Source organism: Hordeum vulgare, chromosome 5H (assembly GCF_904849725.1).
Source record: "Hordeum vulgare subsp. vulgare chromosome 5H, MorexV3_pseudomolecules_assembly, whole genome shotgun sequence".
Classification (NCBI taxonomy): domain Eukaryota; kingdom Viridiplantae; phylum Streptophyta; class Magnoliopsida; order Poales; family Poaceae; genus Hordeum; species Hordeum vulgare.
In genome coordinates, this window is record NC_058522.1 from 575,041,768 (window position 1) to 575,068,281 (window position 26,514).

The 26,514-nt window shown below is 45.7% G+C and overlaps 1 protein-coding gene and 2 non-coding genes across 3 annotated transcripts; 2 read left to right on the forward strand and 1 right to left on the reverse strand.

Moving 5' to 3' along the window:
• The first annotated feature begins 809 nt into the window (after positions 1-809).
• TRNAS-CGA lies at positions 810-891 on the forward strand. The gene has a single exon. It is a non-coding gene; the product is annotated as a tRNA-Ser (tRNA).
• A 5,262-nt stretch (positions 892-6,153) lies between these two features.
• Positions 6,154-6,234, forward strand: TRNAS-CGA. The gene has a single exon. It is a non-coding gene; the product is annotated as a tRNA-Ser (tRNA).
• A 10,354-nt stretch (positions 6,235-16,588) lies between these two features.
• On the reverse strand, positions 16,589-20,225 carry LOC123394993 (protein SPIRAL1-like 1). The gene is made up of 3 exons (XM_045089903.1): positions 19,927-20,225; positions 17,671-17,813; positions 16,589-16,930 (listed from the first exon to the last, which is right to left on the reverse strand). The coding sequence occupies exons 1-3, from the start codon at positions 20,147-20,149 to the stop codon at positions 16,916-16,918; spliced, it is 381 nt and encodes a 126-aa protein (XP_044945838.1). The 5' UTR covers positions 20,150-20,225; the 3' UTR covers positions 16,589-16,915.
• Between the last annotated feature and the right edge of the window lie 6,289 nt (positions 20,226-26,514).

Below are 26,514 nucleotides of genomic sequence, written 5' to 3' on the forward strand. Positions count from 1 at the left end.
GTGATACTCGTTGAGCTGCCATGCATATAATGCATGCGCAAGTTGTGGAGGTGGCCAGCCAGCGCGAGATCGACGAGACCGCGTTGGTCCCGGCGATGTGCTTGAGGACTAGAGGAGGACAGAGACCTAATAAGATGAAAGAGGTTGAGCTAAGGCATGCAGTAAGGCTGCAGCTGCTACGAGCTAGGAGGTGACCTACTACTCCTAGAACACACGAACAAGAGTTGCAAAGGCACGACAGGACCAAGCCGTTGTTGTCACCTTGAGTGAAGTCTAGATCTACTTGTGTGGCCATGGCCAAGAACGTTAAGCTTGGCGTCATCGTGATAATCTGTCGTCGCGGGCTCTCACGACGTGCTACTCCATGGAGCAAGAGATGGCGGCTTCATCGGAGTTTCCTCGTTAGATGGTGGGTGTTGTTACGAAGAGGACTTCCCCGTGCGCCGTTTTGTTTATCTAGACTGATGCAACACCTTTATTTTAGTTTGAGGGTATTACCAAATTCAATCCTTGCAACTAGTATGAGTAGTGACTAGTGGAAGATGGTGGATGAATGTGTGCACACATACAGTGTACGAATGTGTGCACACCAGATTGGGTGTAAGAGTCTTATTGACGTTTTCTTTTTACCCTTCAAAATTTAGGTAGCCATCTATGTGTGTACAGATAAATAAATTTCCTGTTAGTTTGTTCTATTTTTTAGCTCATGATGAACTGGAGCGTCTGTCTGGATGGGCATCTTGGCTTCTGCCCAGTGTGGATGTCATACATGAATTAAAAGGTTTAGTTCCACTCTCTGGACGTCAAAGGTCGATATGTCCGAGTGGTTAAGGAGACAGACTCGAAATCTGTTGGGCTTTGCCTGCGCAGGTTCGAATCCTGCTGTCGACGCTTTTTCTCTTTTTATTCTTCTGCGTTGACCATTTTTTTTCTTGCGAAATGACCATTTTTTACTCTACCTGACTACACATTTTGCAGCTTCTACCCCTTCTTTTATTTCTGCGTAATTTTGGTTTCTGTTAGGGGTAAGAGAGAGCTTTGCAATCACTTTGACAAAGGGGTATCAAATGGGATGACATGGCATGGCAAACACTCACTGGCAGATTACGCTAAAAAAAACACTCACTGGAAGGAAGAAATCTCCATGAATTCTGATCATGTGCTACTCGGTTGCTCTCTCTAAGCTCCAATTGCTCGCTTAGCTTTCACATATACCACCCACCGGTTTGATCTATTGACTTCAGGGGCATTGATAGCATCAACAAGTGCAGAGCAATCAGACTCAAGTTTTCAGGTAAGGTCATATCATCTTAATAGGCAGTTACATCGGTACACGGAGCTAGTAACACGAGAAGCTAATCTGAGCCCGCGTGGGAGAACACATATGATGTTCTTCCGGCAAGGACCAATCCTTTCTCATGGTTGTATGCATAGCCTTATCTTTAGCCCATTGGACGACCGCATGATATGCATTCTCAGTTTCAAAACCACAGATGTTGCAAATATCATCGTGTTCCGGAGTACGTTTTCTTTCATTCTCCTTTGTAGGCAGCGAATCAGTTGCAACGTGCCACGAAAAAGATTGCGGATTTTGCGAGGCACGTGGGCTTTCCAGATTATGTTCCAAAGGCTATATTACGAGTTTACGACCTAATTAACAAACCAGCCGTCGAGGATCCTTCTGTTTCTTGAGAGTTTCTTTATGTTGATCCCCAGCCTGTAAGCGCTCCTAACTGTAAGCATGCCATTCTTCTCATGGTTCCATGCTATGTGGTCATCTGAGGGTACCCAAGTGAGTGAGATCTTATATATCATATCAGCATCAATACTATGAAAGAGGGAGTCAATCAAAGTTTGGTTCCAGTCATTTGTTTGAGCAGAGATTAACTGATTCACCCATGTGATTCTGGTTCTGCTCTTAAGCGAGGTGACAGTAAAACCGGCATCTCTAGGTAGCCAGTTGTCCCAAAAATCTGAATACTCCTTCCGTTGCCAATGCGCCAAATGATACCCTTTTTTAACAGCTAGAGGCAAAGTTCAATACCTCTCCAATCTCCACATAGGTGAGGTTTCCGAGCTAAAGACGGTGTCCAGAACTAGAAGGTTTGCCCTAGAGAAATATTTAGACTTAAATACCCTAGCACAAAGACTCTTCGGTCTCTGAATCAATCGCCAGGCTTGTCTCGCTAAGAGGGCTTGGTTAAAATCCCCATAGCTCTGAAACCAATACCCCCATTACCTTTAAGTTTTGTCATATTATCCTACAACATCCAGTGAACTTTGCGATGATCTTTTTGGTCTTCCCACCAAAAATCTCTTATTTGTCTCTCATATTGTTCACATAAGCTAGCAGTCATTTTGAATAAACTAAGTTGTCCTTTACTCCATGTGACATGAATCTTTACTCTCACTTAGTGACCCTCTTCCTAAGTCTCTCCATTATGGGCTGAAAATGTGAATCCTTCATCCGCCCCTCTGGAGTGGGGAGGCCTAATTTTTTTTTGCTCGAAACTGACAGAAGTTATGCCCAAAACCTTCTTCATTTTCTCCTGACTCAAAACCGGGCAAACCTTGCTAAATAGCATAAAATATTTATTTACGTGGACTTCAGAGTAGGCCGGTTCCTTTCTGGAAAATGTTTAGGGCATGCGTCACACTATGGGCTTGATACACATCCGGTTTAAAGAAAAATAAACAGTCGTCAGCAAACAAAAGCTGTGAGATACCCGACCTGCCTCTCGTCACCTTGATAGGGGTAATATTCCCATTTGCACTAAGTGGGCCTACCTGTCTCAAGCATCTCCGACGGGTAAAAGTACTCCAGTAGCTCAGCAGTGAACCTGACTACATATCTTACTGATTTGACACAATTCATCACCCATGAGGTCCATTTCCTGTGAAAACCAAGTTTGGAGAGTGCACCTTCCAGGAATTTTCACTCAATCTGATCACATTCTTTCTTCGGATCCAACTTATTACGCGCAATGAAAACATGTGGTTGGATGGTCTAACGCCCATGAAAATTATTAGCAATACCGACGGTCCAAAGCCTAGATTCAAAATATTAATATATTTTTACGAATCAACATGTGTTTGGATAGTTAGGAGGACACGTTTTCAAAGAAATGATTTTGGTTCAGTGCTACTGGCGGATCCCGTTGGTAACCTCAGGATTTGGCTATGGTGATAATTTCTTCAACCACATTCAATGTTGACCCGATAAATGAAATGTTATCTTCATGCAACATGAATTACATTCGCTGAGGTCTTGAAATCTTCAAATCAAGTTGCTGCATTTGATCAGTCACCGTTCGTTGCTGCTTCCCTTCCATTAGCATTGAGAACCTTGGTCCAGCCATCCAACACCGGAGGGATGGCCAGGGTGATGTCCTTGTCATTGGTCGGTTGTGTGCTCTTTGAGCCATGCATATCTATCCCCTCTCACCAACAATGAGGAGGATAAGATTTTTTGGCGAGACGTAACTTCCGCCTCCGCCTCCGGATCGCTGCTTGGCGATTCCGAGGCGTCCCAGCCGCCGTCCTCCGAGTCCTCTCCTAGCCAGATCCGCTGGCCGCCGCCGTCACCAGCCACCCCGACGGCGGCGGCCGGCCGCCCTTCTCGCGCGCATCCCCATCCTCTCCTCCATCTCCGTCCAGATCCGCCGTCAGGCTCGTCGCGTGTACAGCGATCTGGACTTTGGTTGGATGGTGTGGTTGGAATGACAGCAGGGGGTGACACCAATAAAGCGGTGCCTGGACGGCGGCGCCCGGGGCGGCGGTGGCTTCGGCTACCGGGGCGGCGGCTGCCGGTGGCGACGGGGCTCCCGGGGTGGCGTCGCCTGGTACTGCTGGACGTCATGTGCGCGAAGGTACAACGGTGGTAGCCGATCCGGCACGATCCACCGCGCCAGCGACTGGTTCCAGGTGCCTTCTCCTGGTGCTTGCTGGCCGGATCTAATCCGGTCTTGGCGGTGCCGACGGCGACGGCTAACCCGGGACCATGATGGTGGCGGCGTCCCCTCCGCCGGGGATGACGGGTCTGATGATGGGGAGACATGGTTGCCGGTGAAAACCGAGCCGATGGCGGACGATGGCGGCTTTCTGCGCCGTTACCTTGATGAAGGCTTCGTTCTGTAACTACTGTTGATCCACTCATGCTGCTCCGGGGGAAACCCTAGGATCTGGTTTTCCAGATCGGACGATGGCGGCATTGCGGTGTCGTTCCTCTCTAGGGAGCATCGTTTGTGGAGCAGCGCTGGAAGACGGAGGCAGAAGTGGAGCGTCTTCGTCCTGCACGGAGCTTCGGTGGTGATGTCAGGTCATGCCTGGCCGACAGGTGCTACGCTTTGTCATGCCTGGTCGGCAGGTGCTACGCACAACAGATCTTACTGAGTCTTCGCGTCTGGATGGACGAGCGCAGGGAGGGGGTGCCGTTGGGCGGCGTGGTGGCGTCGACGGATGGCCGGACTGACAAGGATTATGCGGATCTCTATCCTGAAGATGGTTCAACGGTTCGATGATGATGGCGGCTTCTAAAACGTGTGCATGTGGTGTACGCTTTAGGTCTGCTGCACCGGCTGTGAGTTCCGATACGTCATGTGGATGGATCGGAGACGACACCGGATTTAGATATGGGAAGTGGGTGCACTTCACATTATCACGGTTTGTAGGTGTGAGAGGGGGCTTCGGGTGGTTTGATGTATGTTCTTATCAGACCTTTGTTGAATAAGTAATAAAGATGGCTGCATGCATCACTCGATGCAGAGGCCAGGGCTCAGCCACCTTTTCTAAAAAACCAACAATGAGGAATACATGTAAGTGGTCTAGAGCCAAAGTCTTGATAGTGCTAACTGCTAAGCCACGGCGATGTCCATTTGTCGCCTTGAAACTCAAGACAGGCCAGTATTGTCGAAGATGAACCGATTACTCAAGCTTGTCATTGTCAGGAAAGTCATCACTGTCCACCTTGAGAGCTGCATACCAGAAGTGAACCATCTCTTGGAATCAAGATTCTCATTTAGTCCGGATGAAAATACAGGAACTACAGGAATTCCTTTATCACTTTGCTCAGCTGCCAAGTCTGCTAATTAAGTTCAGAATGTATATCTTTAGCGTGAATTGTGATGACCAGTAGCAGTTAATTAAGAATCTTTGCAAACTGCGAGTATTTGGACAACTTATATATGAAACTGAGTTGAGATAGGATTTTTAGGTCCCGGGGGTCGGTACCCCCGGTTATCCTGTACGTCCATTCAGAACATGATACCTAGAGATTTGTGACATTTCCTGTGATAGTGTTTTCCCTAGCAGGCCTAGTGGACAGTAATTCGGAAGGGCCCGTGGGATTCAAGTCTGCACAAACAAGAGGCAGATGGCAGAACTCGATAGTGGTCAATTTTTTGGACACTTCTTGAAATCTTATTTTAAATTGAAGAGATATGCTTCCTTTTTCGGAGAAGTGAGAGAGAACACTTTTTCTAATGAAGTGAGAGAAAACCTTGTGTGTGTGCATGTAGTTTTTTTTGGAAAAGGAGGTTAAACCCCCGGCCTCTGCATCAATCGATGCACGCAGCCATCTTTATTATTTATTTCACAAAGTTCTAACAAGAGTATACATCCATTCACTCAAAGCCATCACTCACACCTATAAACTCGATAATGTGGAGTGCTCTCACTCCACATATCTAAGACCGGTGTTGTTTTCAATCCATCCACATAACGTATCGGGAACAACAGCCGGTGCAGCACACCTAAAACGCACACCTCACACACACGTTTTACAAGCCGCCATCATCATCGAACCACCGATCCATCTTCAGAAAAGAGATCCGCGTCATCCTTGCCAGTCTAATCATCCGTCGACGCCACCACGGCGCCCAACGGCACCACCGTCCTGCGCTCATCCATCAAGATTACGAAGACTCCAGGAGATCTGTCGTGCATAGCACCTGCCAACCAGATTCAGTGTAAGAGTCTTGTTACCTTTCTTTTTATCCCTCAAATTTAGGTAGCCATGAATGTGTGTACAGAAAAATAAATTTCCTGTTAGTTGGCTCATGATGAACTGGAGCGTGTGTTGGGCATCTTGCTGTCTTTCCCGTGTACATTTCAGCACGGGATAAATAGCTTCAGTTTCTTGCATGAACATCGAAAGTCAATATGTCGAGTGGTTAAGGAGACAGACTCGAAATCTGTTGGGCTTTGCCTGCGCAGGTTCGAATCCTGCTGTTGACGCTTTTTGTGTTTCCACTTATTTTTTGTCAGTCCTACACCCAAGGAAAATGCAACGAGAACATGCGATATCTTGTACTCCCTCCATCTTAAATAAATGCAACGAGACAGTTATTTCGATACCGAGGGAATACTCGTCTAACAGACCTTTTTGCTGAAAATTATTAGCAAAAGCGATGGTCAAAAACATAGAATCAAACTATGTTTTTCCATACAAATTGTTTCCTAGTTATTGCAACATAAAAATAAAGACAAGAAAAAAATCATGCAACACAACCTATGTTATAAAAAAACTCCACAACACAACCTTTGTTATAAACGTCTCTATGACAAGATCTTTGTTGCAAAGTAGAGGAATTCTTTAGCCACTAGATTCTGTCAAATTCGACGGCTTGCGAGGCGGCGGATCTTTTGAAAAGATCCGTCTACCGATGCGTAACAGCCCTCGTAGCATTTGGCATGAGACGTAAATATTTACTAAATTTGTGCGTCAAAAAACACCCAAGGCAAGAATATGTCATCTCTCACTTGCTCGATGACCATTTCTTCCGCATCCTTCTCGGGGAACTTCAATGGCAATGCAGCATGAGTCATATTCTCCTCCTCCTTTCAGAATATTCATCAAAAAATATTTGGGGTGAGAATATGCCATCTTGAATTTGCCTCATGACCATTTCTTGCTCATCCTTCTTGGGGAATTTTGAAGGTAGTGTACCACGAGCAGCACATGAGTCATATTCCTCGTCTCCTTTCAAAACTATCTTTCGCAAATTGGGAGATCGCTGCAGCACAGATCTTATGAATGTAAATTGTTGTTGTAGTGACCAAAGCCGACGAATTCTAGCTCTTTTAAAATCAAATTCTTTGTGTCGACGAAATCCACCTCCCACTAAGTCCTTTCGGAGTTGGTCTGATGTCTGCACTCGTCTTTCACTTCACCCTCATTGGATACATGTTCCCATACCTATTGTTGGTGCAAAAAATTGATACACACGCAGTTGGATTTCAGTGTTAAACAACTTGTAGCTAAATTTGTAAAAAAAAACTAAGGCCTCTAAATTTGGAGAACGGAAAAAAGGAAACATAATTTACAATCGCGACACCTCGATATGTAACATCTCGATAGATGGTGCCGCTGTAAGAAAGGCCAACGTCCATAAAATGTCAAATTGAACAAAGATGCCACGCACAAACAACTTCCTTAGCTTGTTGAAAGCTCTGCAGAGTTGCTTCATTTCAGGTTGCATCAAATCTGATCAGAAGATAAACAAATAACAGTGGATAATTGCAAGCACGGAGATGAGGTTAATTATAAAAGGCTTTACAGCTATGCTTAATCAGTCATGGATAAACACATCTATGATATAACCCAGCTAGCTACATATGATAACCAAGGAATGCAAACAAAAATATGACCACTTTGCAAAAATAAACTACAACTTACGTTTTCTCCTTTGAAATCTAATGTGAGAGTATGTATGCATGTGGTTCCATGTAGAAGCTTACTTAATGTAAGTTCACCGTGAGAACATATCGCACCACATGTGAGTTCTAAACTTCTAATTCTCCAAGAGACGGGACGAAACCAAAGGCCAATGGAGTATAGTCATAAAACCAAGCATCCAAATGGAACTTCTCCAATTTCGGAAGGCAGGCCACCTCAAATGTCTCAAAGCGACACTTAGTGAGTTCTAGAATACGAAGATTTGAGTTTGGTGCATCGATCTTAAAGAGAGACTTATCACCAGTATCACTCTGACGGAGGGTTAAGTGCTTCAGTTGCTTGCAACAGTCAAATAGGACATATAGGACATAGTGCATGTCCAATTTATCGAAGCCTACGTTTTGTAGATAGAGCTTCGTGAGGCATCGGGGCACACTCGGGTAGGCACTGAAAAAGACATCTATTTCTTGAGAGCGCCGCAGCATATCCTCCTCACTACAATCCAAAATACCTTTCTCATGAAGGATGGTGAGGTCCAAGTCTTTCAACAAACCACTGTCGATCGCGTCACACACCATTGGGCCAACTTCATACAACAAAGTTTTGTTCAAGTAGGCCTTAAGGTGCAGGCATGAGATGGTGTATTCTCTGTGTCGCTTGACCAAGAAACTTGTGGTTGCTTTGGCTAGAGAGTCACCATTGCTTCTACCACATCCTTGGCCCTGATAGGTTATGGGTGCGGGACAGATAGAAAATCCTTGACATTGATGCTGAGCTCTGACAGCAACCAAGGCAGACGCTTCCACTGTGTCGATAGCGCACTCATCCTCGCCGCCATACGTGGCCCTGCTCTCTTCAAGATAGGCAGTAAAACATCGTCAGTCAACATGCTGAGCCTATCTTCCTTCTACATTTTCTGCAACATATACAAATTTTGGATCCATTATTTAGCTGTCGGATAACTGAATTCAGATATCCCAAAAAGATAGGGGAAATAGCTAGTTACACAATGAAGACAAAATAAATACTCCTTTTCTTTCTTTCTTCATATATGAAGTTCACACAAACTAAAAATTTAAGCATGTCCGTTTATAAGGTTGAAAATCCCGGCCTCTACATCATTATGATCCACACAACCATCATCTGTAAACTGTTAGATTTCCACTCTAGTATGTATGAGTTGGAGCCTGGAGATCTCATCAAAAAAAATTGTATGAGTTAAAGGCCAGCTCCATACCGTACGTATTGTGTAAGAGCATGTTTAGTAGAAACCTCAAACCCTTAAATCTAAAACCAGTTTTAAGGGTTAAGAATTGGTCATTTTTGACACTTTTAAGGGTTGAAAAACAGGGCAAAGACTAGAACCCTCAAACCCAACCCTTATAACGGAATATCCTCTTCCTCTCCGCGATGTCCTCCTTGTAGTCCTTCCACCATTGCAATTGTTCTTGATCCATGTCCTTCTTGGACATCATCATGTGCTCCTTCTCTTCCACCATGAGTTCTTTCCATACCTTTGCCTCTTTCAGCTTGATCATCCTCTCCTCCAAGTCGGCCTTGCCCTTTGCTTCTTCACGCTTTGCTTCAACTTGTGCAAGCTTGACCTCTTTCTTCTTCTCGGTGATAAGAAGCTTCGTCTCCAATGTCTTCGTTGTCAATTCCTCTCTTGCCTTCATCATCTGCTCCATCTTCTCCCTTAGGCTTGACGCCTCTCCTTCCATCTTCACCCTTAGCTTGCCCTTCTTGGTTCCCTCGGGCTTGCCCAAGTTCCTCTCCTCCTCCTCATCTTCACTATCATCCATCCTAAGCATTGCCGACTTCTTGGGTGCGGTCTCTTGATCCCTCAACTTCCACTTGTCAAAGGTTTGAAGAATTGCCCAAGCATGCTTAAATGGGAATGGCTTGCCCTTGGAAGCGGCCATCTCCTTGTACCTCATGCCGGCAGTTGTCTCCTATCAACCACACATAATCATATAAGAACCCACCAATAGCATAGTACACACACAAAATCAAAATAGTGAAGAGATATGTACTCACATAGTCACTCTCCACGGTTCCACTAGGTGGTGCATCCCTCACTTGGTCCATGGCCGCACTCCAACGAGCACAAGCGGGCTTCATCAACTCCCACAGGCCTTGAAGCGACCGGTAAGTGCGAGAGATGAACCCACTATTCTTTGGCTTGATCCTACATTAGTTGTCCTCGATCCTTTGCCAATACCGTTTACCGGTTTGATCGGTGCCGGTGGTTGCATCCATCCCCACAGTTGCCGAAGCACAAACCAAGAGGATATCTTCCGCTTCGGTGTAGTTTGTCGACCGCGCGTGTAGGCGGGAAGCAGCGGTGAATGCCTCCCCCCTATCTCGGCCACCTCCTCGTCGTCATCCCCTTCATCCTCCTCATCTTCCTCCAAGTCGTCACCAACCCTAAAGGGTTCTAGAGGCGGAGCCCCGAGGTCCGCCTCCACGTCTCGGAGGAGGTCCATGAACGAGGATGGGGTTGCCATTTCCTCGAACACCTCGTGCGCGGCGGGAGGAGGTTCGGCGACGGCGGCGGGCGGGGCCGCGGGCTTCTTCTGCGCCGCGAGCTTCTTCCGCGCCGGGGACGAGTCGGCGACCTTGAAGGAAGCCCCTCGTGGCCCACGGGAGGACGCCTTCGGACGGCTCTTCTTGGGGGCGGGCGCGGCGGGGGGGGGGGGGGGGGGGGGGGGGCGGGCGTCGGGGCGATGACGGGGGCCGGGGAGGCGGGAGGAGGCGGTGCGAGGCCCGCCCGCCGCCGCTTGGCCCCGACGTGGGTCGCCGCCACCACGTCGGCCACGGTCGGGTGCAGGGCGGGGGCAGGCACGGCGGCGGGCGCGGCGGCGGGGGAGGCCTCCATGGCGGCGAGGCGGCGGCAGGAGCCGGGAGGCGGGATGAAATCCCTCCCGCGCGAGGATGGAACAGGAGTGCGGGTTGGGGGGAGTTTTTCCTCCCAACCCTCACTTCTACAGGTTGAGAAACAGTTTGAGGGTTGGACCTCTAAATTTTTTTACGGGTTTGAGGGTTTAGGGGTTCTAGTCTACCATTTTGTTTCGACGAAAATTGTAAAAAAAAAGATTTAAGGATTTGAGGGCTCTACTGGACTTGCTCTAATATCAAGAGAAGAGAGGAGACCGGGCTAAGGGAACTTACCTGGCTGTGGCTGTGGGAACTGCTGCTATGAGTGTTATTCGCCTCCATGGCCGGAGATCAATCCGATGAGGCTCCTCTGATTAAGGAGAGTCTTGCAGTACGCTTGACTGTTCGCAGGGGTGACTGATTCCAGTTGAATGATTAGAATTGTCTGTGTACTTCTGTTAGAGGTTATACAAGCTAATATACACGGCAGGAGGAACCGAACTCCCGCTCTACCAGGCACGCAGGCCGTGGGGATCGTCGATCCTACTTCCCAGGAGATGTAACTAACTGAAACAATATACAACCTGTGTACAAATACAGGTTAACAATTCCTCTCCTTGACGAAATTAGTTAAACCCAAGACCGGTAGCAGCAAGCAAAACCGCGCGCTGGCGTTAACTCCCTCGCTTTCTGCTCTGCGGCAGCTCAACACCGTGGGATGTGGAAGAAGAAGGGTGTAGTGTAATGTACAGGAAGGAAGGGGGGAAGACTCCGGCAAGTCGCCATTGTCGTTTGACGGGAACCATCGATGCCCTCTTCTCAGTATCCTCCTTTTTTTTAGAGCGAACTCCTCCGTGTCCTCCTATTTATTTTTGAGAATCTACCTTTTTTAGCAAATTTTGATGCTTCCTGGAGGTGTTGGGCACGCAACGAATAAGAAGCCCAAGCAATCTAAATTACGGCCCAGGCCCAGGTATTAAAAGCCCAGTTGGTCCAGCCTAATTCCAATTAGGCTGCATAGGGTGGAAAGGTAAATCCTACTCCCTCCGTCCTAAAATTCTTGTCTTAGGTTTGTCTAAAAATGGATGTATCTAAATACTAAAATGTAACTAGACATTTTTATATCTAGACAAATCTAAGACAAAAATTTTGGGACGGAGGGAGTATTTAGGACCACACACGCCGGTTATAGGCAATTTTTGCTTAACCAGCGCCTACAGCACTTCCGTGATGGTCCGGCCCATCTAGGGTTTCTGTATGAGTTTAGTCCGTGAACTTTTTTTAAATTGATGATTTATTTTTAAATCGGTGAACTCTTTTAAAGATTGATGATTTTTTTTTAAAACGATGGACTTTTTTCAAAAACGGTGAACATATTTTAAAATTCGTGAACTTTCTTCAAAATCAGTGAACTGTTTTAAAAATTGATGATTTTTTTTTCAAAATCGATAAAAAAAATTATTCTGTGAACTTTTAAAAAATTCATGAACTTACTTTAAAAATCGGTGAACTTCTTATCCTAATCATTATCTGATTAATTGCTTTCTAATCCGATGAACTTTTTTCAATTTCTTTTTCTTAATTTGAACACCGTGTGACGAGCTGCAGGCGCCACAAGCGTGAACCGGCGTGTGGATAACTGCCAGAGGTGTCTCGCTTACTGCGAGGCGTATGCTCATCTCGCAAGGGCTACGTTTCGCTCATACTGATTCCTATTACGAATCGCCTACAGCGCGCCAGCTATTAAGTCGGCGTCATACTGCAGCTGAGCATGAGTATTTTTCTCTGCGGGTTTTTGTTGGTTTTTCAACTGTTTTAGCATTGGTTTTCTTTGCTGCATTTTGTTTCTTTCTCTGGTTTTGTTAATTATTTTCTTTTTCTCATTTTTATAATACATGTCTAGTTTTTTCACAGGCACGGTTATTTTTTTATACAATTAGAATATTTTTATACATATTTAACCTTTTCAGATAATTGATTAAAAAGTTTAATACATATTTTGATGTCTATTTCACACACATTGTATATTTCTTTTATACATCTAATTTTTTAAATATGTGTATACGATTTTTTTATATACATGATTAAAAATCAAATATAAGCTGAAACATTATTTTTTATTGATACGAAATATTCTTCCTAAACTATGCTAACATTTTATTACAGTGTATCAATATTATTTTTAAATGTCACAAGCATATTTTTTATACTTGTGATTTTTCGAAATGTAACCTACCCCCTCTGTAAATTATTGGAAGACATTTTAGACCTGATCTAATATGTCTTATATTAGTTTACAAAGGTAGTAATATTGAAATGTAAAGTACATTTCTAACTTGAATGGTAAGAAACACATATTTTAATTATACAAACATTTTTACAATGTATAACATTTTTTAAAACTATTTGTACATGTTTTTTAAAACACGTGAACATTATTGAAATATGTCGTATTAACTAAAAAAATTTAAATGATACGAAATATTCTTCCTAAACTATGCTAACATTTTATTAAAGTGTATAAATATTATTTTTAAATGGCACAAATATATTTTTTAAACTTATGATGTTTCGAAATGTAACCTACCCCCTCTATAAATTATTGGAAGACATTTTAGACCTGATCTAAAATGTATTATATTAGTTTCAAATAGTAATTTTAAAATGTAATGCACATTTCTTTCTTGAATGGTAAGAAACAAATACTTTAATTATACAAACATTTCATATTGAAATTTAGTGAGGGGTCATCTTGTAATGTTACCTCGTCCTAAGCAAAATAAAAAGCATAATAGGATAAACATCACATGCAAATCCGAATAGTGACATGATATGACCATCATCGTCTTGTGCGTTCGATCTTCATCTTCAAAGCATCGGCATGATCTCCATCGTCACCAGCATGACATCATGATCTACATCACCATCATGTCATTATGTGGTTGTCACACCAACTATTGCTTCTGCAACTATTGCTAACTCATAGCGATAAAGTAAAGCAAATGGCATAAAATAAATTAAAGACAATCTTATGGCTCCTGTCAGTTATCGTACTCATCGATATACAAGTCGTGATAACTACTACAAAACATGATCATTTCATACATCACATATATCATAAACCACACCTACACATATGCAAACTAAGAAGTTAATTTGAGATCAGATTGCATATAAATCAAATAAACTCCCACAAATTACTCCCAAACTAAAACCCATAAATCACCATAATTATAGAGCATTGCACAAGCTAATCTACCAATGAGGGATGTAAGGACAAAGTTGCTAACCTTTGTGAACACTTGGAGAGATGGGTGCCTCAAATCTTGACAGATATTGGCAAAAAATGGACGACGAACTTGGGCTAAGGGGAAGAACAGAGAGGAGAATGGAGAAAACAAAGAAATAGGCTCGGTTTGGACGAAGGGCTTATATAGGGACATCTTTAGTCCCGGTTGGTTATACAAACCGGGACTAAATGACTACCTCTAGTCCCGGTTTGTGATACAAACCAAGACTAAATGGGCTCATGGGGGCCCGAGCCTGACGCCAGCCTGCAACCATACCTTTAGTCCTGGTTTGTATCACAAACTAGGACTATAGGTATAAAATGAACCGGGACTAAAGATGTCCGTGCCCCGACCGCTCCTAGCCGTTGGAACCGGGACTAACAGTCACATTGGTCTCGGACCAAAATCAAACCGGGACTGATGATCCAAACATAAGGTTTGTTTTCTACTAGTGTATGGAATTTATGGAACAATTTATTGGATGGAAAGGACCAAGTTTCGATAAAAATATCAGCCGACTTTTTTAATAGCTATCTGAACACTTTATGGCATGCAAAAAGGCACAACACGGAGAAGATGATCAAAGGTAAAATGGTAAAGGGAGAGGGGTGGTTAGAACGCATGATCAAGGAAACCGCGTCCTTCACACCATGGCCTGCTCCTGCTTTGGGATGGGTCACCCTTTCGGTCGACGGTTCATTCTCCTGAGACAAGACTGTCGGTTCAGGGATGGTCCTCATGAATCCGGATGGAAGCTTGATCTTTGCTGCTTATCGACACCTCTTCTTCTGCAACGATGCCCTTGAAGCGGAACTACAAGCAGTTAGGGAGGGTCTACCACTAGCTTTGGAGCGATCAGACCTTCCCGTGCTAATCCAAACTGATTCTTCGACGGCACTTTCTTCATTTTCCTCAGATATTCTTGAACGATCAACTTATGGTCATTTAGTCACGAAGATTAAGCACCTTTTAGTTGGTAGAGTTTTTCCTATGAAAATTTCTAAAGATCAAATCAGAGTAGCAGATCGCCTAGCGAACCATGGAAGAGTGTAGCACGGCTTGTTTCCTACAGAATTGCCCACCTTGTATCGCTGAGGTTTTGCCAGCTGAGTGTAACTCTGCATCTATGCAATAAGACTCTTGTACCCCGCAAAAAAACATCCACAGAACATGCATGCTTCATTTCAAGTATCATAGCAACTCCAACGGCGCCAACGCGCATTTTGTCTGCTTTTCTTCTATTTTGGGTCGGTGTTTCGGATGGTGTCCGGCCCTGTCCATGTTTTACTGGTCAGCACATCCAACGCACCGACACATTTTCGTTCACATGGTCATTATGGCCATATTTTTTACATACATATCAAATATTGCTTAAAGTTCAAATGACAATCAAATAAAAAAATCTTGTAGTTTCTACAACTAAATAAAGTAGGTGAAATTTGTCCTCCACAGGCCATGGCTTGGACACATCTTCGTTTGAATGGGTTCTTCCCTCATCCTTCTCATAGCTTCCTGATGGCATCGTCGGAACGAAAGGATTCATCGGAATAAATGATAATGACTGACAGACACTTTTCCTATAGTTTTCTTATGTGCTCCTCCATGTGTGGTTTACCTTTGCTCGTGCCCGAGGAGGATCACCACTATGACCGAAGATGATGGGAAAGATAGAAATTGGGGGGGGGGGGGGGGGGGGTCCACCGAATTTGGTCAGACGAAGGTCGGCGGGGTTGCAGAGTGTCGGACAACATGTGGAATGGTCGCGGAAGGGAAGTAACATGGCGGGAGAGAGACGGAGAGAGAGAGTCAATGGAATTTAAAAGTCACTCATGTGTTGTCATCATCACTTTTCTGTGATCCCACTGGCTACATGCAATGCGACCCTAATTTTCTGTGATCCCGCCGCCGCTTCATAACCATCCCATCTGCCTCAAGTCGTCATCCATAATTTATCTCACCGACCAAGTCAACCACTGGATAAGAGAGATGAACCCTTCTAAAGACCTTTTGATGACCACCGCCGTCATGGACCTTTTGATGACCTCCTGACAGGCAGAAGGACACGTAGGCGTAGCTGGCGCTGGTGATGAGCCGCTTCTTTTTGCTCCGGCTGCTGCTCCTACTGGAGCCGGCGCGGGCAGTGAAGCAGCTCCTCATCCGCTGTGACGTGATGTCCATGTTGGGGAGGCGCCTGGCCTCGGCGATCCACACCTCCAGGTCGCCGTAGAGGTGCACTGGCGCTTCGGCGTCGGCGGTAGAGCCTTCCCCCATCGAGCACGATGAAGGAGGACTTGGTGAGGTACATTGCGTCGCCAGTGGGTGGGGTGCGACTGTTCAAAAGGTGGCTTCGTCGAGACGGCAAATGAATCGTCGACGTCGCCTTCCTGGCTGCCATGTTGATCTGGCTGCACGCCTGGGCCGTACTCACTTTGCTTTCGGCAGACAGTACTAAAACACGAAGCACATGTACATTGCCGCGTGCTTTCGTATGCACCAATCTTGTCTACCCGCTTGCGTTTCATGTGGAAATTAACTCAACCTGGGAGAATTGACTCGTATGAGATAGTGTGGCCAATTGCCACAACAGAACTACCCACACTGGGTTCAATTCGCTTACGAAACAGCAACAGCAACACCACACCACAAACGTTTTCGACATTTTTCTTGCCAGGCAGGGCTGCAAGCAAAACGCCCAACCATGGATGAGGTCCTTTGCTAAACAGATAATCAACATCAAGCAGGCAAATACGATCAAACCACCAAGATTGCAAGCGTAAAGTATAGTAGTAGCGCAGCCGCAGCATTCAACGACAAGTTCACATACAGAAAATTTATTGCCGGACATAAAAACCTCAGGACTGACCAAGCTCACGCAGCCATAGGGTCATCATCAGACCGCAGTCAGGAATGGTTTTCGGTAATGTGTGAAGAAAATTCACGAGGGCCACATGCTAACTTTCAGGAGATACTATGACAAGTGGCGATATCAGCCATGAAACGGCAACTAGGTTCAATCAAGACACTCCAAAACTCCACCAAGATTGGACTACACTATTGGTCCAGCCCACAGTGTTTACTTGTCTCCCCCCTGTTGAAAGAAAAGGAGAGAGAGCAACATTAGTATAAAGCAACTACTATTTTTATTTTTATTTTGAAAATTATAAGCAATTACTATTTCATTTCAAAGGGGACATATTTTGCTACTTACATCCTACAAGGGCACAATCACCAAGAGAACATGGAAGCGCATCAACAAATTGTTGATAAATTTACCAACACACAAAAAAATGTAACACTACTGGAATGCAAGCACAGACTCAGCAACAGCTAATAGACCAGACAAGCATGCAAGTTGACGAGTTACTCTCAACCACACCATATTCAGAGCTTGTGTTTAAACCAGTGCTGGCATGAAAATATGTTTGCAATTGCCCAAAATGTTTAAGGGTTAAGAAACTGGCCATAAATAAATGACTTAATATAAACTACCTAATCTATTTATACTATAGAAAGTACATTCTCCCTGCGATGTTTTTAACATATAAACCTGCTACGTGCCTTAAGTTTAGTCGCAAAGTATTCAAGCCACAAATGAGAAGACGTATGTTCTTGGCAGACTAACCAAACTAAAAAATTGTGTTTCAAAAATATAATGATCTGGTAACCCTACCGTAAACTACCATAATGATAGTATACTGGCATCAAGGAGAAATAAAATGAATACATATTGGGGAATTTGGTATCAAACACATGGACATACTGACCATGAATTTTAACCAAACAGCAACAAACTAACAGTACATAAGGACAAAGTGAGAAAGCAATTACTTCAGAATGAGCAGCAACAGTCGCAGCTTTGGCCGACCACTTTGGAGGAGAACCATTGAATATGTATGAGCATTCAGTGAACGCAGCCCCTATCCCCACACCAGCTCCAAGTGCAACTGATGCCCAGCGGGTTGTTGGGCTACCTGTATAAAACAACACAATTCGAACATGTATTAACATTAGATTTGGTGACAGTTACTTCACGAAGTGTAATTTGACTTCTTCTCAAAGTGTTTCTTTCAGGATATGCCAACTCTGAATAATTTATAAGTAAACAAGATTATCAAATTTGAGAATGTTCAAGAGAAAATGTACAATACTTGCTAGGCAAACTCATAATTATGGATTATCAGGTGGAAAAAAAAAACAATTCACATAGCTAAACAACTGTTTTAGTAGTTGGATAAACAACTTCAGATAATCAGCTGGAAAATAGGCAGTACAGAGTAACAAGTTGAACTGTTTACATTTTAAAGAATTTCCAGAAAACAAACTCATTAAAGATACAAGTAAAAGCACTCCATGTTTTTCGACAGAACAGGATAAAGGGAAAAAGTTAGAGATTAGCTGATAATAGTCACGTAGACTCGCTGTTTCAACATAACAGATGTAGCAACTTTGATGATGATCAGATTAAGCAAAACTATCATTTCACAATTTACGTTAGCAAAGATCAAACAAAATCATATGACAGCCCTATCAACTCATGCTTAACAGTTGGAACGAACAGCATCAAAACCAAACTCGGGAATCAGTAGGTCCATGAGTTCACCATCAACCATATTCGTAACAGATCATACGCATCTCACATGTTACACTAAAAATGGAAATTATGCAGATACCCCCCCCCCCCAACACCACTTTTTTGCGCCGGTTCTAAAAAAATGCCCCAGTCGTGCACCCAAAAACTCGTTTTCCGCCGGATTTGGCCAAAGTTTCAGCCGGCCCTCCCGGCCGAACCCAGCGCACTGGGGAGACCGGCGCTATTTTTCCGCATGCAATTGGCCCACAGTCAGCCGCCTTTTCCCTCTCTTTCCTCTCTTTCCACCAACCCCACGCACCCAACGTCCTCTTTCTCTCCTCTTTTTCTCCAAACAACCGGCAGCCTCTCTGCTCTCATGACAGGCGGAGGGAGATAAAATTACTCCACCACGGAGGAGGAGCCAGCAGTCCTCGCCTCCATCTGAATCCACCGCAGCCTCCCGAGCAGAGGAGGAGGAGGAGGCCGGCGCCGGCGGCGGAAGCCATGGAGGAGGAGAAGGGGTTCCAGCCCCACCTGATGGGCGGCAGTGGGAGGATGAGGGGCACGACAGGGGAGAAGGGCCTGCAGAAGCAGAACTCGTGGTCAGGGGCCGTCGCTCGCCGCTGCAGCGCGCGCGGAGCGTCACGGACGACCAGCTCGTGTGGTGGCTGGGGGTGCAACGACTGGAAACTTTTCGCCCCCAGAGCAAAATTAGCGCCGGCAAATCTCAATCCGGCGCAAAAAATCGTCGGGGGGGGGGGGGGGGGGGGGGGGCATAACGGCTGGAGATGCTCTTATGCTTGAGCACTAACAGGAAACATGGTGTCATTTTGAAGAACAGATCAGTATTCAAATCCCCCACAGACCACAATCCCAGTCAGACATAGCATTGTCCTTTATCCAAATTACCAAACACCGGAAAATGGTGACAAGACTGAATTGTTTTGAGAACCAGAATTCACCATAATCGGTCCGAGAGCATGACTACCACCGGGAAAGCATCCTCACACCAACTAAAATCGCACACAAAAATGTCCCTGCCTACCACTCAAAGCCATGACATAACCTATAGCCAGCAATTCAAGCACGTCTTGCTCTTCCGACGCCGGTTGACGAGTGAATTGAAATGAGACTCGGGCCTCTACAGAATACAAACATACAGCAAATGAAACATAAGCAAATTTTTCGCTTACATTCATTGGAATCTCGCAGCACTCAACGGAAATCGCCTAGAGAGACTCAACTCCCGTCAACCTTGGCGTTCCAATAGCACAGGAAACAACCAATCTACCTACCTACCTAAAGCAGGGCATGCGCGTTAGCCCCGTCCCCAAACGATTCCCCCCGGAGGAGCGCGCCCTACCTACCTACGCGGCTAGGGAATCCCGCATCAGATTAGGCCGATCGAGATGGAGCACGAGCATTATGTTGGCGCAACCCTAGATCAACACGGAGGCGCGGCGAACAGATCTCGCGACGCGGCGAAGGGGGATGGGGAGGCGGGGGGAGCTTACGGAAGAGGATGAGGCCCCCGAAGGCGCCGGCGAGGGAGGAGTAGGCGACGCGGCGGATGGAGAGGTCGAGGCAGGCGTCCCACTTGGCATCCAGGTCGTACCGCGGCGGGATCCCGGAGCTGGCGGGCGGGGACGTCTTCGGCGCCGGCGACGGGACCGGGGCCGGGGCCGGGGCGGCGGGTGGCGCGGGCGCCGCGGCGGCGTTCTCGGACGACTCCGCCATGGGAAGGAGGATAGGAAGGGACGAGGGTTTCTCGCGACAATGGGGAGGAGGAGAGGGGGTGGGGTGGGGTGGAGACGCGAATGGGGGAGAGAAAGGCGGAGGAGGGGTGGGGCCGTGGGGGTAGGGGTGGGGTGGTGGAGAGAGGCGACGCGAATGCTTGCCGCTGCGGTCTGGCCTGGATTCGATTTCGATGCGGTGCGGCGGAACGGTCGGGTCGGGTCGGGTCGGGTGCGCCGAGCCAGTCGCTTCCGTGCTTGGAGAGCACGACATTTCAGATACAAGTCCAAGGAGTGAAGTCTGAAACAAAACCATGTGTTTGTAGGCACAGTCGTAAATGAACCTCCACCTTTAAATCCCTGAAGTCCATGCCCTGAACTCTCTAATCCCGGATTTTTTAATCCTTCTGTGCTTATCCAAACGCCAGGATTCCTACATGGCTCGGGAAAGGCTGGGAACAGGCTGATTCAACACCTGCAGGTGGGGTCTCAGACCATTACCTGGTCAAGCTGGACCAGCTCGCCTCTGTTCGTCTTCTACTCCGTCTCTTCCTCTGCACGAACCCCGATGCGCCTCTGTTCCTCCTCCTCTGCGGCAACGGCGATGACCACCTGATGATCGCGGCGACCGTCGGCAACAACTCCGGCAGCAAATAGAAAGGTATGCCTGGTCTATCCCCCTCTCCAATCGCAGGTGTTTTCTTCGTTTCAAACTTGGTTAGGTTTAGGGTTTTTAATGGTGAAGCTGCAGTTTTTGTAGTTCGAAATCAGTGTATTTGTTGGTGATTTTTGTTGAGCAGTATAGTAATCAGTTATGATGCTTGCAATGTAGGTTTTTTTTGGGTGAATCCATGGACCCGACTGAGATGTTGAACGTCAGATTTCATATAAGGGGGCAATTTGTTCGAATTGGTCCTTCTATGGACTATGTTGAAGGAGATGTAGCCTACTCTGTGATTGAGAGAGATAAGTTGTCTTTGCAGGAGGTCAAAGGTTTCCTTGCAGATCATCTGACAGTTAAGGAAATCATGAAGTATTATTTTCTTATGCCCGGCAGAGACTTGATTAATGGGTTGTTGTTTCTACATGATGATGTTAGTTGCATGAGTATGTCGGATCATACAACAGATGGTGGAGTTGCTGATATTTTTGTGGAGTACAATGGGGAACAAGATGAAGTAGAGCAGGAAAGTGGTTCTGACTTTGAGGATGAAATTGAGGAACACATGAACAGTGGAAGTGAAGAAGATATGCCTGGTATCATGACTGCTCAAGAAGAATTTCTAGAGCAAGTGTTTGTCCCCAATGACAATGGTGTTATTACTACAGTCATAAGCAGCCCCTTGAAGAGAAGAAGTTCTGAAATATTAAATCTTTCTCAGATTTCTCGAGTTTGCAATCCTTCCCAGCCTTCAACAATGCCTGCAGATGCAGTTTCAGAAAGAAAAAAAGAAAGAGTAGAAGGAGCAGAAACACTACCTGGAGCAGATATTGCAGCAACACCACCTGGAGCAGATATTGCAGCAACATCACAAGGATCAGAGCAAGCAAAAGAGGAGTCTGATTCAGATGATTCAGAGGATCTTGAGTATATTCCACATACTGATGATAGTGGAGAGGAATCAGAGGTAGTTGAATTAAGAAAGCATGCAAGGAAGTTCACAAAAAAGATGAAAGACTCCAGGAAATGGGTTACTTTAGATGCACCAGGGCCTGTTCCTATTGATTTCATTGCAAAATGTTGAAGAAGTAGTAGAGGAAATAGAGTTTGAGTCCGGTGATGAAGATTATTCCTATGATGAAGATGAGGAGGGGCACTTTGTTAGAAGGAAGAGCAAATACCCTGTATTTGACTCTCACACTGATATTCCACATTTTAGTTTGGGGATGGTTTTCAGAAGCAAAAATCAATTTGTGAAAGCAATTAAGAGATATGGTCTGGCTACAAAAAGAAGCATCAAGTTCTTAAAGTCTGAGGAGGTGAGGGTTAGAGCCAAATGTGCATCCACACCCTGTCTCGAAGATCTCCCAGCAATACACGCAGAAATGCAGATGTTGGGCCATCGTGCCACTGAACGAACCCATGCTGCTCAAACAGAGAAATGAGGAGAAATCAATCACACAAACATCCAAGAACACAGAGGAGGAACAGAGAGCACATACAAGAACACAACCTACCTGAGCTTCTATGCATGCATAATATCTTCTTCCAGGGTTCGCCTCACTCCATGAAATCCACCGCGACGCCTTCCTCCCGCAACGCCTGCAGTAAATCGCCGGCTCGTAATCCATCGGCTGCTCACGATAGGCCACCGGCGACCTGGCCGCAGCGCCCCTCCGTCGAATCCCTCGTGAAGCGGCGGAACCAACGGAGAAGGACGACATAGCCGTCCTCTCTTGCTCGCCCTCTCGCCCCCTCTCGCGCCCTCTCTTGCTCGGAAGAACCCTAGAAATCCCCACATGCGCCCCCTATTAGAAGAAAAGGAGCTGCCCGAGCACAATTCGCAATCCTGGCGCCACGTCAGCAAATCCTGGTATAAAACGAGCTTAAGGATTAAAAAATCCGGGATTAGAGAGTTCAGGGCATGGACTTCAGGGATTTGGAGGTGAGGGTTCATTTGCGACTGTGCCTACAAGCACAGGGTTTGTTTCAGACTTCACTCCAAGTCCAAGTATGCGCCCGTCCGGGTCGGTTTTTTATTTTATTTTGAAAACAGAGTACAAGTCGCTCACATATACAGTACAACCTATCTTTTTTTTTTTGGAGATCAAAAGGGTTTTCTTCCGTCATGATAGAGCCACAATCCTTGAACAAGAGATCCTCAATACATGGATGCCCTCTGCGGAGCCACAGAATTATAGCTCGCTCACAACTTGCCAAGCAATCCCCAACACTATTCTGTGACCTATGAAGTTTTTGCGGAACGAAAAACCCTATCAATCATTAGAGCCTTAATTTCAACCACTGGTTCACCATACACTAAACGATCTAAACTATAACTAGAAAGACAAGATAATGCAGTCATTGAATCTGACTGAACCAACATCGAAAGCTATGTATGTATGCTGTGTAGCTAGCCTAATACCAATCATATCAATAAGCTGCAATTAAATATATATCAATAAGTTGCAAAGATGACCGGCCATCATATCTCTGAAGTATCATCCCCACTGTTGCAGTGCCATCCTCCTCCAAAAAGGAATCATTCACAGACAATGCCAACATATTATTCAGAGGTGCCGGCCACTGTTGCACTTCAGGAATACAATGACATTTTGGTCTTTTCTATACTTCTTTTACTACCATTTTTCCTTTTAACATTTCTTCCGTTGTGAATTACTGAGCATCTAAGATCGCCCTCATGTAGCTTTCTAAAAATTATCCCGACACCTAGACAGGGGCGGCCTCTTTTTCATGTGTGATGTCAACACGAACTTTTCATATGCGCCACACCAGCATCACAATCATGCTACCTGCAATGTCCGAGCAGCTTGCCAAGAGGAGCAGAAGCCAATCCTTGCCAGTGTCAAGCACCTGGTTTTTGTGCGGAATAGGCCAAACACCACTCATCGCATCAGATCATGGCCACATGCAACTAGGGAATGGAATGACCCTTCGAGTTCCCAATCGCAAATGGGACATGATGCCCGAGTCGACAAGTGCCTGTACTGTTTATTTTTTGAGGTGGCCAACACCCGTGACACCACTTTCCAGGCTAAGATTTTCATCTTGAGAGGCCCTATAGTACGCCAAATATTACTCCACAACGGACGCTCCCCGCCTGGGTAAGCGCTGCTAGCGCCCCCACCGAACAATTCCGAGAGACTGAACCGACAACATCATCTTAATAAGATTAAAAAAGTCAACACAGACGTTTTCGTAGTCGACCAAAACGTCTCCTCATACTAAACGCACATCGCCGGTGAAAGTGCGTTATATCGACTAGAGGGGGTGAATAGGAGATTTTTAGAATTTCATCGCTGAGGAAATTTGTTTTGTGGAAATTCCTCATAGATGAATAACTTGCAGCGGAGACAGCAAAGGATCAGGAGTGCAAAATATTACTACAGCAATTTTATCGATGAGGATTATGAAAAACAGTTTGCACAGTACGCAGGCACAGAGTAAGCAGGTGAGGATTAACTAGTGTGGAGAATTTGAGGTTGAGGAAATTCAGAGAAAGTCTTCAGCAAATTTTTCAAACAGAGACAAGGAAAATCTTCAACATACAATATTGAGGAATTTAAAGAGTTAAAGAAATAGAACCCGTATCACAGTGAAGACAGTGGTTGATGACCCAGTTTCAACTGTTGTGACAGTCGTACGTCTGGTTTGGAGCGGCTTGGTATTGAAACCAAAAGACACACAGTCCCGGGACACACAGTCCCTATCGTATTCTCCTTGAGCTAAGGACACACAGTCCTCACCAAACACTCGTGGTAAGTCTTCAGGGCAGACTTTCAAACCCTCAGAAACTCTGTCACACGGCGATCCACAATTGACTGCTAGATCGCTCTAGACCATGACGCCTAACCGTCTGGAGGATGCACAGTCCTCAAAGGTAAGAGGCTTCAGTTCCACACAGGAACAAATTCTTCAGTGATGCTCATCACTTGGTTTGTAGTTTGTGGTTTGGTGTATTTCCTCACTGATGATTTACTCTCGAAGACTCTGAGGAATTTGGGTTGCTCTAAATGACAAGTATTAGTTTCTCGCGGAGCAGACAACCAGCTAATGGTTGTGGGGGGGGGGGGGGCTATTTATATCCTGGGAGCATCCCGACATGATTTGACTTTAATGCCCTCAAATATTATGACCGTTGGTGTGGATAAGATCGGTGAGGTGGCGCTAATTGTGGCAACAGTTGGGACTCTCAACTGTGAGAGTCCTCATGTCTCTCATATTCCTCACTTGAGGCTTTTGTAGTATTAGGCTTGGGTTGAGCATCATCAGGAAATTCATTCCGTAGTGTCACCTTGACCCCCTTTTACAGTACGGTGTTCCTATGACTCAAGAGTGAAGAAAATGAAACAGAAATAATAAATCTTCACGCTTCAAAGTCTTCGAACTGATTTTCTTCAGGACACACCGAATTCCTCATCTTCAATATCTTCATGAGGAATATCAATTTCATCGCAATTTCTTCGCGATCAAAGTCTTCAGCATAAGACCAATTTCTTTAGCCAAAGATATACATTTTTAGGGGTCGATATTCATCGTATAACTCAAGCTCCTCAGCGACTTATAGATCCTGTATACACTCATGAACACATTATATACTTAACCTATAAGTCTTCAAACCACCAAAATCACTAAGGGCACTAGATGCACTTACAACTCGAAAGTCCGGAATAAATCCAGGAAAATGCAAGCATCAATGTCAAGTCTAGGACTTGAATTTTTGTGGGCAATGAATACCATTGTCCTTTTAACCATCCAACCACAATTAGTGTAAGCCGGCCAATTCAAAGGTAAAATCCAATGTAATCTATATGACAGATACCTACAACAATTACGGTGTTGAAGCATTCAAATTACGGTGTAAAACTATAGTAAATTACAGTGTAAACTATCTCATAGATACCTATAAAAAATACATGTTAATGTTGGGTAACGTAGCATAAATTCAAAAAAATTCCTACGCATATTCAGATCTTCCTATGGAGAGACTAGCAACGAGAGAGGGGTGAGTGCATCTTCATACCTTTGAAGATCGCTAAGCGGAAGCGTTGCTAGAACGTGGTTAATGGAGTCGTACTCGTGGCGATTCAGATCGCGGTGTGGTTCCGATCTAGTGCCGAACCACGACACCTCCGTGTTCAACACACATGCAGCCCGGTGACGTCTCCCGCACCTTGATCCAGCAATGAGTAGGGAGAGGTTGGGGAAGATCTCCGGCAGCATGACGGTGTGGTCTCGATGGAGAGACGAGGTCTCCCGACAGGGCTTCACCAAGCACCGGCAGAGAGGAGGAGAAGGAAGAGCAGGGTTGCGCCGAGGGAGAGGAATATTGGTGTCCCCAACAACCCAAAGTGCCCACTATATATAGGGGGAGGGAGGGAATGCGCCCCCTTGAGGGTTTCCCTCTCCTGGGAGGGGCGGCAGCCCTAGATGGGGAGGAGGTGCGTCGGCCAGGAGGGGAGGAGGGGTGGCGCACCCTTCTGATGGGCCTTAGGCCCACCTGCGCTAGGGTTCCCCCCCTCTCCCCTCTTCTTGCGCCATGGGCCTCCTTGTGGGAGGCGCACCAGCCCACTTTGGGCTGGTTGCCCTCCCTCTTTTGGCCCATTCTACCTCTTGGGGCTGGTGGACCCCCGGGCCACTTTCGATGGTCCCGGTGGTCCCGGTATGTTACCGGCGACGCCCGAAAC